The 18300-nt window shown below is 45.1% G+C and overlaps 1 protein-coding gene across 3 annotated transcripts; it reads left to right on the top strand.

Moving 5' to 3' along the window:
- Positions 1-2066: 2066 nt before the first annotated feature.
- Positions 2067-6806, top strand: METTL7A (methyltransferase like 7A). 3 transcript variants are annotated; one of them, XM_015421676.1, is made up of 3 exons: positions 2067-2147; positions 2280-2853; positions 5841-6806. In XM_015421676.1, exons 2-3 carry the CDS (start codon positions 2350-2352, stop codon positions 6075-6077), a joined length of 741 nt encoding a protein of 246 aa, XP_015277162.1. In that variant the 5' UTR covers positions 2067-2147; positions 2280-2349; the 3' UTR covers positions 6078-6806. The 3 variants fall into 3 exon arrangements, with proteins under 3 accessions (XP_015277162.1, XP_015277159.1, XP_015277160.1); XM_015421673.1 differs by having other exon boundaries at positions 2068-2147; positions 2277-2853; XM_015421674.1 differs by lacking the exon at positions 2067-2147 and having other exon boundaries at positions 2200-2853.
- Positions 6807-18300: the final 11494 nt, after the last annotated feature.

The following is an 18300-nucleotide window of genomic DNA, read 5'->3' as shown; positions in this document are numbered from 1 at the left end:
GGCGCGAGACTCTTTCAAAACCCTCTCGGATTTTATTAATAGCTGGTATAGACTTTACTAGATTAGAGACATATAACGTGAGATCATCGGCATAAACCGTCATCTTGTGTTCTGTACCATCAGTTGTCAGTCCCAAAAACTCTGTTTCTTTTCTTAGTTCTTCTGCCAGTGGTTCAATTGCTAACGCAAAAATCAGCGGAGATAGTGGGCATCCTTAACGGGTTCCCCGTGTGGGATGGAAGTTAGAGTTAAATCCATTAACTCTGATTCTGGCTGATGATTGCGATAGCAGTATATGTGCTTCATGTTTGTGGGCCTCTGGTCACGAGGACTCGAAAAGTAACCAGGGGGTGGGCGGGGACACAGTACAACACACTGACATCACCCGAAAATAAGGTCAGCACATCGGCGACGTCAAGGGTGATGTTCTGCTTTTTGGGTTATGGTAAAAATGGCCTCAAACCGTAGAGTTTTGCCCAAAAAAGGTCCCCTTGTCATGCCAGCGGGGGGGGGTTGGGAGGCATTTTGGGGGTGGGCGGGGACACCGTACAACACACTGACATCACCCGAAAATAAGGTCAGCACATCGGCGACGTCAAGGGTGATGTTCTGCTTTTTGGGTTATGGTAAAAATGGCCTCAAACCGTAGAGTTTTGCCCAAAAAGCAGAGTTCCCCCCAATCACCGACACGCTGATGTCACTTCCAGGTGACATCAGCATGTCACACATGGCATCGGGCCAGTGGCAGGCAGAAGGCTGCATCCCCCGCCCCCACCCAGGGAATGGTATCCCTAGGAGAAAGACAACTAGTCCTGTCCCTTAAATAGATACTTAATGGGATGTTACTTACCAGGGCATGTTGTTTACCTCCAGGCCATGAAAAGCTTCAGCTGCTCCTTAAGCTTCTATTAAAAAGACAGGACACGGTTTTCTTAGTGTTGCCACATCTGGGTTGGAAAATACCTGGAGACTTTGGGGGTGGAGCCAGGAGAGGGTGGGATTTGGGGAGGGGCCTCAGCATGGTACAGTGCCACAGAGTCCACCCTTCAAAGCAGCCATTTTCTCCAGGGGAGCTGATCTCTGTCAGCTGGAGATCAGTTGTAAAAGCGGGATATCACCAGGCCCCACCTGGAGGCTGGCAACCCTAGGTTTTCTCCAGGCCTGCTGGTATCCCTACGAGTCTCCAGGGACATCGGAATAGGAGTAACATGGTCATTGCAGCTAGCTTCTGAGAAGGAACAGGCTGCCACATTTTGCAACATCTGAAGGTTTGGGCTGAAGTGAAGTTGCACAAAAGTTGTTGGAAGTTCCAGATGCGATGTTCCCTATCTCAGACCTCCAGACTGAGTGGCAAGAGAGACTAGATAGATAGGCACACTGACCTTTCTTCCTGTATCTACTCTTCTGCCACTTCCCCCATTTGAAATGCAGATTGTGTTCTCAGGGATCATTTCCCTTTCCTTCTTCTCTCTTACTCTGTTGAAGTCAAGCTCTTTACCTGCATGCACCAGGAGAGGGACATGCGGTCCTCTCTTGGCACCATGAGGCAGATGGGCCTCTCACCATCTGCTTCCATCCTTTAGCTAGTAAGTTAGTAATCTATCCAAACTCTGCTCTTTCCTATCCAAAGTGTACTTCTCAAAAAAAGACAAAAGTATTTCTCTTCTAAACTTGCAGTGTGGCTCTGTGTAGTTTTGTAAGCTGAATAATCTGGTAAAGTGATGCTGCTGCGTTTAAGCACTATGCTAACTAATGGTGACTGGACTAGCCACACCAGTTAGCCTTAATAAAACCTTGGTGATGTTGTCCTGGAAGGGGGAGGGAAGATACACATGAAAATACCAACTTGGGTAGGGCAATTTTGAGCAAAAAAACAACCAGAAAGAGTTAAGCAACCTCGCACACCCCACCCTTCTGCCACTCAGATGCAGCCACTTTTTTTTTCTTTTTAGGCAAGGTACATGTGAGAAATCAACTTGGGCAGGGCAGTTTTGAGCTGAAAAAAATGGAAGGGAAATTTTTTTTTAAGCTTTCTCTCCCATCCCACCCCTCTTCCACTCAGATGCAATCAGTCTAGCAGTCTCAGTTGTTTCTAAAGAATCAGGAAGTGAGTGCAGTTTGAGTCTTGAAGCAAGACTGTGAAGCTGGTGAGTTGCTAACTGTTTAGTATTTTATTATTATTTTGCCTGGGATCTTTATTGGAAGTGATGAATAAAACAAACTTGAGTACTAAACTTTTTGCAGAATCCTAAACTAGAACTTCAAAATTATTTCAGCAGCTTCTCTACTGTGACCTGAACTTCAAGGAAAAACAAAAACGAAGGGTGCTGATTCTGCATCTAAGTAAGGATGGCAGAGGTGGTGGTCTTGTTTCTCACGCTCTGCGTCCAGTTGCTAGCCCTGCCTATATATGTACTATCGTATTTGGGAATATGGGAGCCCTTCTGCAAAAAAAAATTCTTTCCCTTTTTCCTGGAGAAATTTACCGTCGACTACAACCAGAAAATGTTAAGACAGAAACAGGACTTGTTCCGTAACATGATGGAATTTGCAGATCCCTCAGGGAAACTGACAGTGCTGGAGATAGGCACTGGGACGGGCTCCAATTTCCAGTTCTTTCCACCCAACTGCAGAGTCATCTGTACGGACCCTAATCCCCACTTTCAGGAGCGTCTAGCTAAAAGCATGGTCCAGAACAAGCATCTTGAATACGGCCAGTTCATAACAACCTCAGGAGAGGCCTTGAGTCAGGTACCTGATGCCTCTGTGGATGTCGTAGTTTCTACTTTGGTCCTGTGTTCAGTGAAGAACGTGGAAGCTGTTTTGAGAGAAGTCTGCAGAGTGCTGAAGTCGGTACGTATTTGAAGAGAGATGGGTCAGGCAGCAGAAAAAGCCATGTGTGGATCTTTTGACTAGTGATTTGATAGCTTGTGGTTTTTTAAAAAAAGAATGCCTCAGTTCACATCAAACCACAGCTGGAAAGGCTTAACTATGTTTTGGCGTGACATCTAAATCAATAAACCATGGTTTGGGATTGGCCAGCAAACCAGAATCAGAAGCCATGGGTTGAAGTGAGTATGCAAACTATGGTTTGGTGTGATGTCTGAACTGGCAGGCCGCCAAAAGGCCCTGCACTATAGAAGTGTGAATACTAAGTAGGTGGGGAAAAATAAGCAGCTGCTGTAAATCCTGATTTACCTGCTTTTTTGGAAGCTCAAACCAAGATTTGGTTTCTATATTGTGGAATCCATATGCACACCTCTCATCTGCCTCTTTATAGATCTGCTGAAGGAGTCAGGCTAGGGGAACAGTCCTGGAGGCCCAAGAAGCTCAGCAAGATGCTCTGGTGTGTAGGTTAAATTTAGCAGCCCTTCGTGAGGGGAGAGGATGTATGGACTTCCTAAAGTCACTCTCTCTTAGCTGAATCTACCTCATAGCATTACTGTGTTGATAAAAGGACATGCTTTCACATAGAAAAGTATATGTTCTCCCCTCCTCCATTTTTTCACAACAGCCCTGTAAAGGTACACCAGGCTGAGAGTTTATGATGGGTTCAAGGTCACCCAGTGAGCTTCCATGGTAGAGGTGGGGATTCAGACCTGGCCTTCCAAGATGCTAGTCTGACACTCCATCCACAATGCCATGCCAGCTTTCAACATGTTGCCCTGAGTTTCTCAGAGGAAAAGTGGGATATAAATATGAGGCATGGAATGGGGATGCATGGGGCACATGGAGACAACCAATTATTATCCCATCTCACCCTAAGAGTCACGTGATTTGACGAATGGTGACCCCTGGGGGTTTTCAAGGCAAGCGACGTTCAGAGGTGGTTTGCCCTTGCCAGCCTCCACGTTGGCCCTGCTTAGCCTCTGAGATCAGACGAGATCAGGCTTGGCTGGGGCTATCCAGGTTGGGGCCCCCTCCACAATATGACAAAATTATGTTCAGTTATAATCATGAAATAAAACAAATAATAATAGCTGCCAGAAAAGAAACACAGACAGTGAAAATTTTATTTACCTTTGTATATGTAATCATGCCAGTAACAAAACAAAACAAAAATCAAATTACAACATGCTATTCCATCATGAGAGCCAGTGTGGTGTAGCCATTAAAGTGTCAGACTAGGATCTGGGGAATCCAGGTTCGAATCCCCACTCGTGCCATAGAGGCTTGCTGGGCAGTCACATTACTCTTAGCCTAGCCCTGACCTGGACAGCCCCAGGGTAGCCTGATCTTGTCAGATCTCAAAAGCTAAGCAGGACCAACATGGAGGCAGGCAATGGCAAACCACCTCCAAACGTATCTTGCCTTGAAAATCCTACAGGGTTGCCATGTCAGCTGTGACTTGACGGCAAATATATATATATTCCATCACACCACTGGTGTTCTAAGCAGGCATTCAGGAGGCCTTCTGTTTTCCATTTTGAAGCCCAAGAGCTGACTGTCCCAAGCATCTACAATGCATTTTTGAGAGCTAGGACTCTTCCTTTGTACTAATTTTTACTAACTAATACTAGACAAAGCATCACAAAATAATGATCACAAGCTTCACCACACTGGATGTTAAGAAACACACTACCCCTCAAAGAAGGTGCCCCCATCCTCCATTCTTTCCAAAGGATTAAAGTCAAACCAGAGAATCTGCAGTAGAAATGGAAGGGGAGGCATTTTGCAAGCCCAGCAGAACCAGTGCAATGTACAGAGTACCCAGCAATACCAGTGCAATCACAGGGTGCCCAGCAGAACCCAATGCCATTGCAGCAATGCCTGCTGATGTCAAGCACAGAATCACAGCCCAGCAGAACCAGTGCAATGTACAGTGCCCAACAAACCCAGTGCCTTCTGTTCATAATATTAACAAAGATTTGCTACTATACTACTCTTAAATACATTCTGTCACCAAGCAGGATAGGGACGAGAAGGTCTTGAGACCAAAAAGTGAAAATAAAGGTGGAGGAAGACATGGAAAAATTAGGTAAAGGGAGACAGAAATTAATGAGAAATGTATGGAAAAGGAGAGAAACTAAGACAGGGAAAGGTTTTATTTTGCTGAACATGCTAACTACTGCTTTGCAAGATCTGGCTGAGCCGGGTGCAAGGAAAGGGAGAGAGAAAGGCTAGAATATTGGAGAAAATGATCTGCCGGCTGGCAGTTACTGAAGCAGCTATCAGCATGCTGGCTCGGTTGTTGTTAAGCAAGTTTGCCTCAGTTCACATAGTCTTGGAGCAAGGGAAATTTAGCCTTTTTGCTATGCTCAGACTTCCCTGTGCCCGAGTGGCTGTAGCCAGAACTACCTTTTAAAAATAATAGGAAAGACATTCGGCTGGATGCAGCATAATGCTGGCTTCAAGGGCCCCCCTCAAGGGCCTTCCTCAAGCTGTGCCCAGAAATGGACTGCACCCCTCTGCCCTGCCCTTGGTGTGCCGCTAGTGCCACCCTTCTGGCTTTAACGCCCCTTATTTTCCACTTCATACACGTAATCCCTCTTGACCCCCCCTCAGATCAGCAAGCTTTCCATTTCTCTCGTGGCTACTATCTTAACTGTCAACATGTTTTGTAACTTTCCTACTCCTTCAGTGCCCGGTTATTCCAGGCGCTCAGCCAACAATGGCCAGAAGAGTGTTTGTTAGTGAAAGGCAGCCAGATACATACTGGCAGACAGGAGCAGTTAGTAGATACTCCTCAGATTTGCGCTTCTGGTATTTATGCAAGGGGGGGGGACTTCTGGGGGAACAGAAAGGTCTCATAAGCACAATTTGCCAGCACACCTAATGATGATATCATGCACAGAACACCCTGCATTATTTTGGTTCAAACGTTCTGTTGTTTTCCTCAGGGTGGAGCTTTTTATTTCCTGGAGCATGTCACTGCAGATCATTCAAGCTGGAGTTTTTTTTGGCAACGAATCTACTCTCCGACATGGAAACTTCTGTTTGATGGGTGCTACCTAACAAGAGAGACCTGGGCTGACATTGAAAAGGCCAGCTTCTCAGAAATAAAGCTGCAACACATACATGTCCCTTTACAGTGGACGCCCATTCAGCCACATATAATTGGTTATGCTGTGAAATAACTATCAGTGTACATATTTACTAGAAGTAAGTCTCCCTGGATTTGAAGAAGGCTGCTCTCTTAAGCACTCTGACCTGGTAGTAAGCAGCTCCATTTATTTTAGTGGGGGATTACTTCCAAGTAAACATGAATATGATTGCAGTGTAGGCCACCAACCTAAAAACATTTTCGAGGTAGCATGTTCCACTGAACAATGTGAGATTTTACTTTTGAGTAAATGTGTTAGGGTTGCGCTTTTTAGAGATGCCATTCTAAAGAAAGGAGTTTGCTTCTCTGAAATGAATCCAGCCAGTTACACTGAACCGAATGTAAGCTAGAAAGTTTAGTATATATCATAGCTCATTTCGATTGCTTTATTGCAAATAAAAGCATGGCTAAAACATCATCGTAAAATTCTGATTCATGAAGTGCTTTAAGGATTCCTGCATTTTTCTAAAATGTGCATATACATCACTGAATAGGGTTGCCAACTGGCCAGGCAAAACACAAATAACCCAGCTTGGTCTGTTCCTTGCAATTCTAACAGATTTGATATGAAAAAAAATCAGCTCATTCAGTTTTTCAGGGCATTAAGTTAAGCATGCCTCCCTGCTTCTGACCAAACTGCTATTAAAGGGACATCTGTCCAGTTTGAACGTTTGTATCCCTGAAATACTTCAATATACCTGGACAGGGATGCCAACCTCCAGGTGGGACCTGGGGTCCCCTAGAACGACAGCTCATCTCCAGACTGCAGAGACCAGTTCCCCTGGAGAAAAGGGATGCTTTGGAGGGTGGACTCTATGGCATTGTGTCCCACTGAGGTCCCTGTCCTCCCCAGGCTCCACCCCCCAAAGCTCCAGGACCTGGTAACTCTACACCTGAAAGACAGGGGTGATGCCAGCATATCCTGTTGTGGGGCAGTTGCTGGGGCCCAGAGCTTCTGGTAGGGCTGCCATCCCCTCTGTGTCCCCTCACACGTTTGTAAGCCTATCCACCACCCCTGCCACTCATGCTATGCAGCACTGCGGCATGTGTCTAATAGTGATCTTGGAAGTCCCTTCTTATGGCCCTGGTAAAATGGCTCCAGCATAAGATGGCTTCCAGTTCTGCTGGGATTACACACTGAGGAGAAGATTTGGTTTGTTGTAACAAAACTGACTTGTTATAGCATGGAAAATGTGAAGCAGATGCAAAGCAGTGCAGTATGGGACTTCTCGTACCTTTAATACCTACATACAAAAGGATATTTCAGCAGATGTAGCATTTTTCATCCCAGCATAACTATCGAAATCTCCTGTGCTGTACATCTGCACATCTTTTTAAAGCCCCAGGAGCCTATATTCCTTTGTTCACCCTAGCGGGGCAGGTGGTACAATACAAACTGTAAGATACATAGGACGTATTTTATTTTTTAAATGTTTGTATCTGCAAAAAAATTATTTCAAGATTCTATCTCACAAGATTGATAAACTAGCCTCTTTACTGCTGACTTATAAATAAGTATTTTTACTCTCATATGCCAATAAATAATCATTGTGTTAAGTCGTGTGCTTAACAAAGAGTCGGAGAGTGATTCAGCAAGAATTGCGGTTTATTCTTCAGCTTAGTTACGATCGCCAGACAGAACCATCATTCGAACCACTCGAGCCAAAGGACACGCACTGGCTGCTCTGTATTTTACTATCGAAATCTCCTGTGCTGTACATCTGCACATCTTTTTAAAGCCCCAGGAGCCTATATTCCTTTGTTCACCCTAGCGGGGCAGGTGGTACAATACAAACTGTAAGATACATAGGACGTATTTTATTTTTTAAATGTTTGTATCTGCAAAAAAATTATTTCAAGATTCTATCTCACAAGATTGATAAACTAGCCTCTTTACTGCTGACTTATAAATAAGTATTTTTACTCTCATATGCCAATAAATAATCATTGTGTTAAGTCGTGTGCTTAACAAAGAGTCGGAGAGTGATTCAGCAAGAATTGCGGTTTATTCTTCAGCTTAGTTACGATCGCCAGCCAGAACCATCATTCGAACCACTCGAGCCAAAGGACAAGCACTGGCTGCTCTGTATTTAAACATTCCCGGCTAGTGTAGCCACACCCCCTGTACAAATAACAACCTATGAGGTTGAAGATATAATGCCCAATCACAAGCGGTCCCGCTTTACAGCGTGATTGGTAGACACTCTCTGGGCTAGGACTCCTATTGGTTACATTAGGATCCTAGCCCAGGCTGAAGCTTAACATAGAGTTTCAATGAGACGATTCGCATGTCAGTATTTACATTCAAGTCAATACATAACAAATTGCATGCTCTAATTTGTAGTTTTGTCTGGTTTTTATCAAGATATAATTTAGGGCTAAAAGTAAAGTGCAAGTCTGTACCATAATCATAACATGATATTGTATTCAAACTTTTTATAATAGAAGATAGGGATCAAATGCAGAGGGTACATGATTGTATGAACAACTTTCACCTTTTGCTTCTCAAAAAATGAACTGTTTAATAATATAGCTGCTGTTTTCTTATAATAGCGTTCCTTTAATTTATTTATTTAGCCATTTATACCCTGCTTTTCTTGAGTCTAGGAACTCAAAGCAGTTAAAAAAAAATAATGCAAACGTACAGTTTAAGCAAACAAAAATACAAAAAAAAAATCAGCATCTGAAGAAAGATGCAGAGAAACACAGAGTAAAACTGATCTGAACAATCAGAGCCTGAACAACAGATCTGGACCCATCAAGATATGTTTGCCTATCCCTTTAATATCACAGCAATAAAATTTGGATCTAGGAAAGAAAAAAATGCATTTCTTCACAAAGTAGTTTTAAGGAAAATGTCAAAAATTGAGGGTTTTCAAGATAATTTTTACACAATATACTTGATGGACAACAACAACAGTATTTCAGGGGGACAGGCATGTGTGGTTTCCCCACTACTACTGAAGCTTTCCTCAAGCCCTGCTCTGTTTCCCTGGCAGATGGCAACCATATAACAAAATGAAGCAGTAATGGGGCTTCCATGTGGCAGGATTCCCTGCCGTTTCCCTCCCTGCCTCAGTCCCTTGGCGGCAGCTGCCGCCGCCCCCCCCCCCCCATGCCACCAGGGCTGCTCAGATTTTTAAAAGTCAGAAACAGGAATGAAATATCATTATAACTTTATAACATTTGATGTATCAGGTTCTCTCAATTCCCAAATTTAATTTTTAAAATCTCTATCTCCCCTTATTGCAGAAGTATGCCTTTCCTTTTAGATCTCTGCAACAAAATGGGCGAACCTGACACAGATGGTTTGACATAGATGGTTATAACAATATTTATTGGCGATTTGTTTTAAAAGTCCCTGGTAACAAGAAGGAAATGGCACCCACAAGGAACAGTGTCATAGAAAATGGCTGCCACATGGCTGAGATCCCTGAATCCAAACTGTCCCACCCACACACCAGCCCCATCCAGTCTTTGCTATGGTTTTTCCCAAAACTTTGCAGCAAAGCTGGTTTGGGAAAGATCACAGGAAAACTGGAAGAAACCCAGAATCTGCATGAATAAGCCCCCATTTTGCAGAGAAGCAGGGAAAAAATCCACTATTCAGCAGCATTAAACCTGAGGCAAATAATCTATGCGGAGACAGTTAGCCACATATATACTGAGATCTAAGTGCTATGAAGATAGCAGCCTTTGTAAATACACGTTCTTCAGTCCGCTTCAAAAGAATGTTGATGCCCAGTAAAACAAAAGAAAGCCCGAAGTACTCACTTAACACATGCAGGGCCTACACTTCCCCTGCACATCCTGCAGTTCCTCCTCCTGTTGCCAGTGTGCTTACTGATTTCTCTTTTGCTTGGGCCTGGAAAGAAATATGCACTATACTTTTCTCCACATCAATCTCCAGATCTTCTCACCTGTGCTGCTGGCTTGACTGATTCTGGCCAAAGAGTTAAACACCAACCTGCAGGTAAGGCCTAGAGATCTAATTGAACTATAACTGATCTCCAGACGACAGGTATCAATAGGAGGCTGAAGCTGGTTCCTTCTTCCCAGTTCCTTATTCATTCCTTATTCACATTTTATTCATGAATTCATCCAAAAACACTGAGGAGAGTGAAAGCTCTGAACCCCAAAATAAGGTCAGGGGACCACCACATATCATATACTGCCAGGTTTATAGGACTCTCCCCTTCAAGAGGATATGTCCTGTTCCCTGCTCCACGGAACGGTTCTTGTGCCAGCTGCTCCAAAGTAGGGTGCCCCTAGGACAATCACACAGGGGCAGACATTGGGGTCAGGCTGGACCCCCCCCCCAAAGTCTTTGGACCACCCCAAATGACACATCACCACACTATGGAGACTGTCCCCTGCAAGATGACATAAAGTGATGCCCGGTCCAAACACTGGTTCTGTCACCACAAGCTTCTATTTTGAGTGCCTCCAAGAGGCCTCTATTTCTAAGGAAATTTGAATAAGGAACTGGTTGACCTTTACACCCCAAAATAAGGTTTGGCCCACCACACTTCATACACCCTCATGATCAGCGGACTCTCCCCTTCGAGGGGATATATGCTCTGTCCTGGTCCAAAGCGCAGTTCTTGTGCCAGCTGGACCTAGTATACATAAGACAACACAAACTAGGGATCTGGGATGTTATACTGTAACATTTCATTATGAGAAGCTGTATTCTGACCATGTACAATTTTCTGATTGTCCGAAGATTGGGGGGGGGGTGCAGCCTGGCCCCAGTGTCTGCCTGTGTGATTGTCCTGGGTGCACCTCGCTTCGGAGGCACAAGAACTGGACTGTGGACCAGGAAGCAGCATATGCCCTCTTGTAGGGAAGGGTCCCCTGAACCAGGGGGTGCATGACATGTGGTGCCCCCTGGGGTGGAAATCTTTTGAGTTGTTATATCCAGATAAAAGGATGGGAGGACTGTTAAGAGGAAATAAGTCAGGATGCAAAGCTGCAATGTGCTAAGTAACTTAATTGGAACATGGGTGTAGAATGTCAGCATCATGTAGGCTTGCCAAGTCCCCCCGGGGGGCGGGGAAACCCCCGCCCGAGAGGCCCCTTAGCCGGCAGTGGCGGATTGGGCCCCAGGGGGAACCCCACCCCCAAAGCACGCAACATGCCCAGCGTCAGCACGTCACCCAGAAGTGACGCAGTCGCGTCGGGCGCGTTGGGGGCGGGGCCGCGGTCATCCGAGGGAAACTTCTATGCAGGGCCGGCTCACTCACTAGGCGAACTAGGCGATCGCCTACAGTGGGACGACCCTTAGGGGCGCCAAACTGAACCTGGCCCCGTACTCTGGAAGTTTCTTGATTATTTGTGTTTTTCATTCTTCCTAAAATGCATTTATTTTTGAAAATTGGTGGGCGCACGGGGGGGGGGGGCGCCAGAAGGGATCCTTGCCTAGGGTGCCAGATAAGCTGGGGCCAGCCCTGCCTCTATGGCTGTCAGAGGGCAATTCACCTAGAGGAATAATATGCGAATAAGGAACGAAAAAGGAACTGGGAATAAGGAACCAACTTCAGCCTCCTGGTATTCAATTCACCTCTCCTGCCAACCTAGCAGTTCGAAAGCAAGAAATTGCAAGTAGATAAATAGGTACCACTTCGGTGGGAAGGTAACAGCGTCCCGTGCGCCTTGGTGTTTAGTCATGCTGGCCACATGACCACGGAAACGTCTTCGGACAGCGCTGGCTCTTCGGCTTTGAAACGGAGATGAGCACCGCAACCCTAGAGTCGGACTCGACTGGCTTTCGAGCAAGGGAACCTTTACCTTTACCTATTCAATTCACCTAGAGGGAAAAATGGCTGCTTCGGTGAGTGGACTCTCTGGCACCATACCGTGATGAAGTCCTTCCCCTCCCCAAATTATGTCTTCCCCAGGCTCCACCACCTCCCACTCCCCAGGCATTTGCCAACCCAGAGTTGGCAACCCAAATTAACTACTAGACAGCCAACAACTTGAAAATCCTTTCTTTCTACAATTGCCTAAAAGGGAAATGCTGATTCACACAGTCTCCCTTAGCCTAGCACTAGGGCTGCCAACCTCCAGGTGGTGGCTGAAGAACTCCTGGGATTGCAGCCAATCTCCATGTGACAAGATCTGTTCACCTGGAGAAACTGGCCACTTTGGAAGGTGGTCTCTATGGCATGATACCTCACTGAAGCCCCTCCTGTCCCCAAACCCCACAGCTCCACCCCCCAAATCTCCAGCTATTTCCCGATCTAAAGCTGGCAACCCTAACCACCACATACTGGTAAAGAAATTAGTAGTTCCCCTCCCTCAGATGACGTTCCCAGCCTTCTCTCTTCAGCCTGGCCAGACTGGGCGGGGGGCGGGGGGGGGTGTTTTGCAGTTGATAACACAGGAGCAACTGCTCACACTCCTTGACAGTTTGTTCCCTGGATACAGACTGAATTCTAAACTTAAACAAGATGAACTAAAACAGTCCTTAAAGGGGAAAGACACAGGTTACACGAGCTTTCTGTTTGCACAGGAAGTGGGGTGGGGCTAACTTTCTATGCCTGTTTCATATCCATTATCACAGTTTTATTTTAGTGGCTTTTAAGCCATGTTTGCCTGCTTCTAGTGTTACCTATGGAGATGTAGCTAATAAATAACTGAAATAAAAAGATCCTATCCATTTTGTTCACTTACCAGTTCTGCCCCACTGGCAGATCACCTACTCCAGTGAGCCAGTTTGGTGTAGTGGTTAAGTGTGCGGACTCTAATCTGGGAGAACCAGGTTTGATTCCCCACTCCTCCACTTGCACCTGCTGATGTGACCTTGGGTCAGTCACAAGCTCTGGCACAGCTGTCCTTGAAAAAGAGCAGTTTCTGTCAGAGCTCTCTCAGCCCCACCCACCTCACAGGGTGTCTGTTGTGGGGAGGGGAAGGGAAAGGAGTTTGTAAGCCGCTCTGAGACTCCAAGTGAAGGGTGGAGTATAAATCCAATCTCCTCCTCCTCCTCCTCCTCCTCCTCCTCCTCCTCTTCTTCTTCTTCTTCTTCTTCTTCTTCTTCTTCTTCTTTAATTTTTTAACAAAAATTTTATAAAATTCTGGGGTAAAACCATCCCTGCCTGGGGCAGTATTTGGTTTCAAGTGTTTAATAGCTTCTTGAATTTCTTTGTCTGTAATTTTCCGGTCTAGAAAAGATTTATCAATCAATCAATAAACCTTTAATGGCATATACAACATTAAAATCAGAGACAGAAAATGACACAATCAACTAAGAATCTAAGTTAATTATAAAATCATGAAATGGAGTTTCCCAAGTTTTTCACTCTTATCACGTCAACTAAAAAATTGGCCACTGCCACAGTAATTTCTGCTGTTATATCGTTCAATAGAAAATGGCATTTTATTCCATTGGAAAGGTGATGTTTACCATGCAACCAAGTGTTTAACCATTTTTCCCTAGCAGATACATGCCACAAACAGTCTAACAATATGTGATCAATTGAATCAAGAGAGTTAGAAACGCAGTCACATCTCCGTTCATGCTTTTTTGAAACCTACCATACAGTAGTTTTGATGGAAAGGCATTTACTCGAGCAAGAGAACGCTCTTCGATGGCTAGGGCTATCAAGGTTATACAAATACTGGGGAATACATCCCACAACATTCTTAAGATTTAATGTAGCTGAAGAACAGACAGGGGGATGAAGGGGCTGCAGTTTTTGAAGTTCAATATCTAACAGCCTCTGTTTGATTGTTTGGAAGATATACACTTCAGAGGAAAAAGCTAGCTCCTCCAAGGAGAGGCCCAAAGATCTTATTTTGGTTCGAATATTATAGTCCCAAGAGGTACTATGAATTTCCTTTAACAGAAAAGACAAAAGCGAACCATCTTCAATGTTAAAATATAATTTAAGCCAATAACGGACCGTTAACACCCATGTCTTGGTTTCAATCAAATTAAGTCCTAATTCAGAGCACAATACATGGTAAGAGACACAGTTTGGGAAGCCCATAATTTGTCTAAAAAAGGATGATCAAAATTATATTCCAGCCTTGCTGAAATAAAATTTTGTGAGTCTTTAAGAACCTACAAGCTGTGAAGATTACCACAGCTACCTCACTGTCAAGCTTTCTTGTTTATCTGCATTTTGCATTGCTCCAGTTCCAAAGGGAACAGGGCGGAGTCATAGTAACCAATGCCAATAGATAAAGGGTGGAGGAAAGTGGTCATACACAATATGCACCGGGTTAAGAATATCAGAAGATACCAGCTGGATCAGATTGCTGGTTCATCTAGTCCAGCACACTGTTTGGTTGTGCTCTTTCTCTCCTTTCCCTTCATCACATGGTTCCCTCAACATTCCACTGGCTGAGGCAGGGAAACCTGCTGGCTGCCATCTTGTTTCCTCTAAGGAAAATGGGGCGGAGTTGTTGCCTTGCAGTTGCTTCCTTTGTAGTGCTGCTTCTGCTGCTTTGTGAAGTCCCTCCCTATCAGCTATCGGCTGTCATCCCTAAAACTGGTGAGACTCACAACACTTTCTCTTCCCCAGGGGACAAAATGTCAAACAAATACTCTGGGCTGTAGGGGCAGACTGTGCGGCCAAAACAGCCCTGGAAAAGGGCCCCTCCTCCTCACCTGATGGAGGGCTGGGCTGGTCATGCAAGGCTACGGATGCCAGCTTCCCTTAGCTTGTCATTGCCCAACAGGTCCCGTCCAGTGATTTTCTGTCGTGGGAAGGTGCAGACAGGGGGTATTGAGGCCAGACAGTCAGGGATGAGCTGGCAGCATCAGGCCCAGGCAGGAGGTACTAAGGCCAGGCCCTATACCACCTGCCTCTGCCCAGTGGCATCCTCACCAGCCTGATCAGCTCCTACCCGGCTTGACATCAATGGGTTCAGGTAGATGGCAACAAGCAGGGCACCACACTTCTGGCTAGGGCTGCCAACTCTAAGTTTGGAAGTACCTGGAGATTTGAGGCTGGAGGCTGGGATAGTGGGTTTTAGGGAGGGGAGGGACCCTGGTAGGGTATAATACCATGCAACCCACCCTCTAAAGCAGCCATTTTCTCAAGAAGTGGAATAAATGTTTTAAATAAATAAATGAATACATGATTTATGTAGTCTGGAGATCAGTTTGGTGTAGTGGTTAAGAGCGCAGACTCTAATCTGGGAGAACTGGGTTTGATCCCCCACTCCTCCACAGGCAGCTGCCTGGTGTGACTTTGGGTCAGTCACAAGTTCCTTCTGAGCTGTTCTCTCATGAGCAGTTCTCGAAAGAGCTCTCTCAGCCCCACCTACCTCACAGGGTGTCTGTTGTGGGGAGGGGAAGGGAAAGGAGATTGTAAGCCACTCTGAGACTCCTTTGGGTAGTGAAGGGTGGAGTATAAATCCAATCTCTTCTTCAGTTGTAATTCTGGGAGATTTCCAGTCCCTACCTGGAGGCTGGCAACTCTACTTCTGGCATACTCGTTGGCCTGTTCCCTTTCCTGGCTAGACAGGGACTGAGGAGAGGCAGCTCACCTGGATTTTTTCTAGTGGACATAATTTCCAATCTGCCCTTGCCCTAAAGGACCCTCACAGAGGCACGTGGTGGAGTTTTGTTTTGAACCTTAAGACTGCTAAGGCTCAAGCCTGCTGGAAACTATATCCTCTGGTTTAAAAGACCTCCCAGCCTCTGGAAACTTGGAAGCTGAGGGTTGCTTCACACATGATATTTTCCTTCTGTTTTATGGGGGAAAGGAAATAAAACCTCTACAGTAACTAATTTTTAAAGTGGTTCCTCTCCCTTTAATGTCAGCTTGATCTGCCACAGTTACCAGATGAAGGACTGCGTCTCCTGACCTCTTATCTCTAACACAGGCTTCACCATTGCCTTTAAAATAGTAGGCAGAACTGAGCCTGCACGTGCTGATTAAAGTATCGTGCTTCGCTTTCATATAACTGAAAATCAACAAAACTTTAAAAATTAACCCAAAGAAAAGAAAACATAAACTCTGACTACTGGTGCAGATGGGCACCAATGAAGGGAGGGCATTTCATAATCAGAGAGCCGCAACTTAAAAGGACCCTTCTGTTGATACTGCTTATCTCACCTCCGATAATAGAAGGAAACAAAAAACGCCTGGTTGTCCTTAACTGGAGTCAGGCCTTTTTTGGCCTTGGTTCCGACCTGGAGGAACTCTTTGCCAAATAACATCTGTGCCCTGCGAGGCCTATCAATCTGGTTCCTTCTTTTCTTTCCCACTGGGATGAATATTTAATCTGGCGCATTCCAGGTGCCATCTGGAATTAATTTTGAACTGTTTTAATATTTCATTGTTTTATTCTCCATTGTATTTAAATGTGATCTGAATGTATTTTATGAGATGTTGTACACTGCCCTGAGCCCCAATACTTTGGGGGAGAACAGTCTAGAAATTGAAATTATAAATAAATAAATAAGGAGATGGAACAGGACTTTGAATGTTTGGTGTAGTGGTTAAGTGTGTGGACTCTAATCTGGGAGAACCGGGTTTGATTCCCCACTCCTCCACTTGCACCTGGCTGGATGACCTTGGGCAAGCCGTAGTTCTGATAAGAGCTGTTCTTGAAAAAGAGCAGTTTCTGTCAAGAGCTCTCTCAGCCCCACCTGCCTCACAGGGTGTCTGTTGTGGGGAGGGGGGGAAGGAAAGGAGTTTGTAAGCCGCTCTGAGACACCCTTCGGGTAGTGAAAGGCGGGGTATAAATCCAATCTCTTCTTCTTCATCATCTTATTGACACACAAGTAGGGGTGCCAGATTCCCGATGCTGGCAGGGAAACCCCCACTGGCACTCCCTGTCCTCCCACCAGTGCTCAGTGAAGAAGAAGAGAAGAGATTGGATTTATATTTGGCAAAGAGCTACGGCTTTCCCAAGGCTGTCCATCCAGGTGCAAGTGGAGGAGTGGGGAATCAAACCCGGTTCTCCCAGATTAGAGTCCGTGCACCTAACCACTACACCAAACTGGCTTTGTACACCAAACTGGCTCAGTGGAGCATCAGGGGGGAAATGGTATGTGTGCATTGCGCACCCTGGCCCTTGTGGTAAAAGACGCGGCAGGTCCCTTTTTTAACTTTGGGTCGTGATGGATTTATTACTCAGCTAGCCTAGGTCTCAAGCCGCTAGACAGCAAGGAGGGATTCACCTCTTCCCTTTTATCCCACCCATTCTCTTTCAAAAATAGTACTTACTCTCTGCTGCCATCAGAAGGCCATTAGATAAACAGCAGACCAACCTTCTCTGGTTGAACTCAATGTTTCATATCCAAAGTTTATCTTATTCCATGTCCAATCTGGAAACAGGAAAATCTTAGAAATCACACAAGTGAGATATTATCAAAGCTAGGCAGCCTCTTCTTGCATCTCCTTTGATGTTTGATAATAAAAGATCAAATAATTCCAGCTTCAGAAACAGGAAAGAAAATCTTTAATCCCATTAAGCATCCCATTGAACAGCAAAATACTACAGGATCTGTGTGTAGGAAAATCAAATATGCATAAAAGCAATCCTCTTTCCCTAGGTCTAAAACCTACAATGTTAGAGAGACAGGCATAAATATCTTAGTGGTGCCAAAAATGTTGTTCAAGTCATCTTTACCTTCTTTCTCTATCTTAGTGGTCACCTCTCTTCAGACCATGTTCCTGTGTATGTCTGCTTCAGAGTCCCCAAGATGTCAGTTATGTGTGTCTGATCCAAAGTGTTTCCATCACTGTTGCACTCCAACTGTGTCTGGCCCCCTTCTTATAGGATAGAGCTTCGTCTTCCCAAAACTCCCCAAATCACTGGAAATGTAACAGGTAGAGAAGGGGGGGAACTAGAAAATTCCTTGTGGCCATATCTGCCCTGGCACCTTTGTTCTCCTGGGCTGCAATCTTTGCTATAATAATGGCTGGTCATCCAGCATCTTCAGCTTGGAATTTAGAAGATCAGACTCTCTGGAAGGGAAGTTTGAGGCTAACCACTGAGCATTCACAGAGTGTAAACCAAGAGGATTTTTAAAACACAGATTTGTATGTTATGTGCCCCCAAGTCACAATCAATTTATGGTGACCCTAGCAAGGGACTTTCAAGGCATGAAAAGTAGAGGTGGTTTGTGTGATGCACAACGAGTGGTTACACTTAGGCGTCATGGTTTGCCAGTGCATTTCTTTGCAGAGTCCTCCTTGGTGGTCTCCCATCCAAGTACTGACCCTGCGTAATTTCTGAGATGTGATAGGCTGTACCTGCTACCTTCCTTCCTTAACACAGATGCCTAAGGTGAA

This window comes from Gekko japonicus, unplaced genomic scaffold (assembly GCF_001447785.1).
Source record: "Gekko japonicus isolate JY-2015 unplaced genomic scaffold, Gekko_japonicus_V1.1 scaffold2517, whole genome shotgun sequence".
Lineage (NCBI taxonomy): Eukaryota > Metazoa > Chordata > Lepidosauria > Squamata > Gekkonidae > Gekko > Gekko japonicus.
Note: the sequence above shows the minus strand (reverse complement) of the source record. Positions and strands in the feature narration are given on the sequence as shown.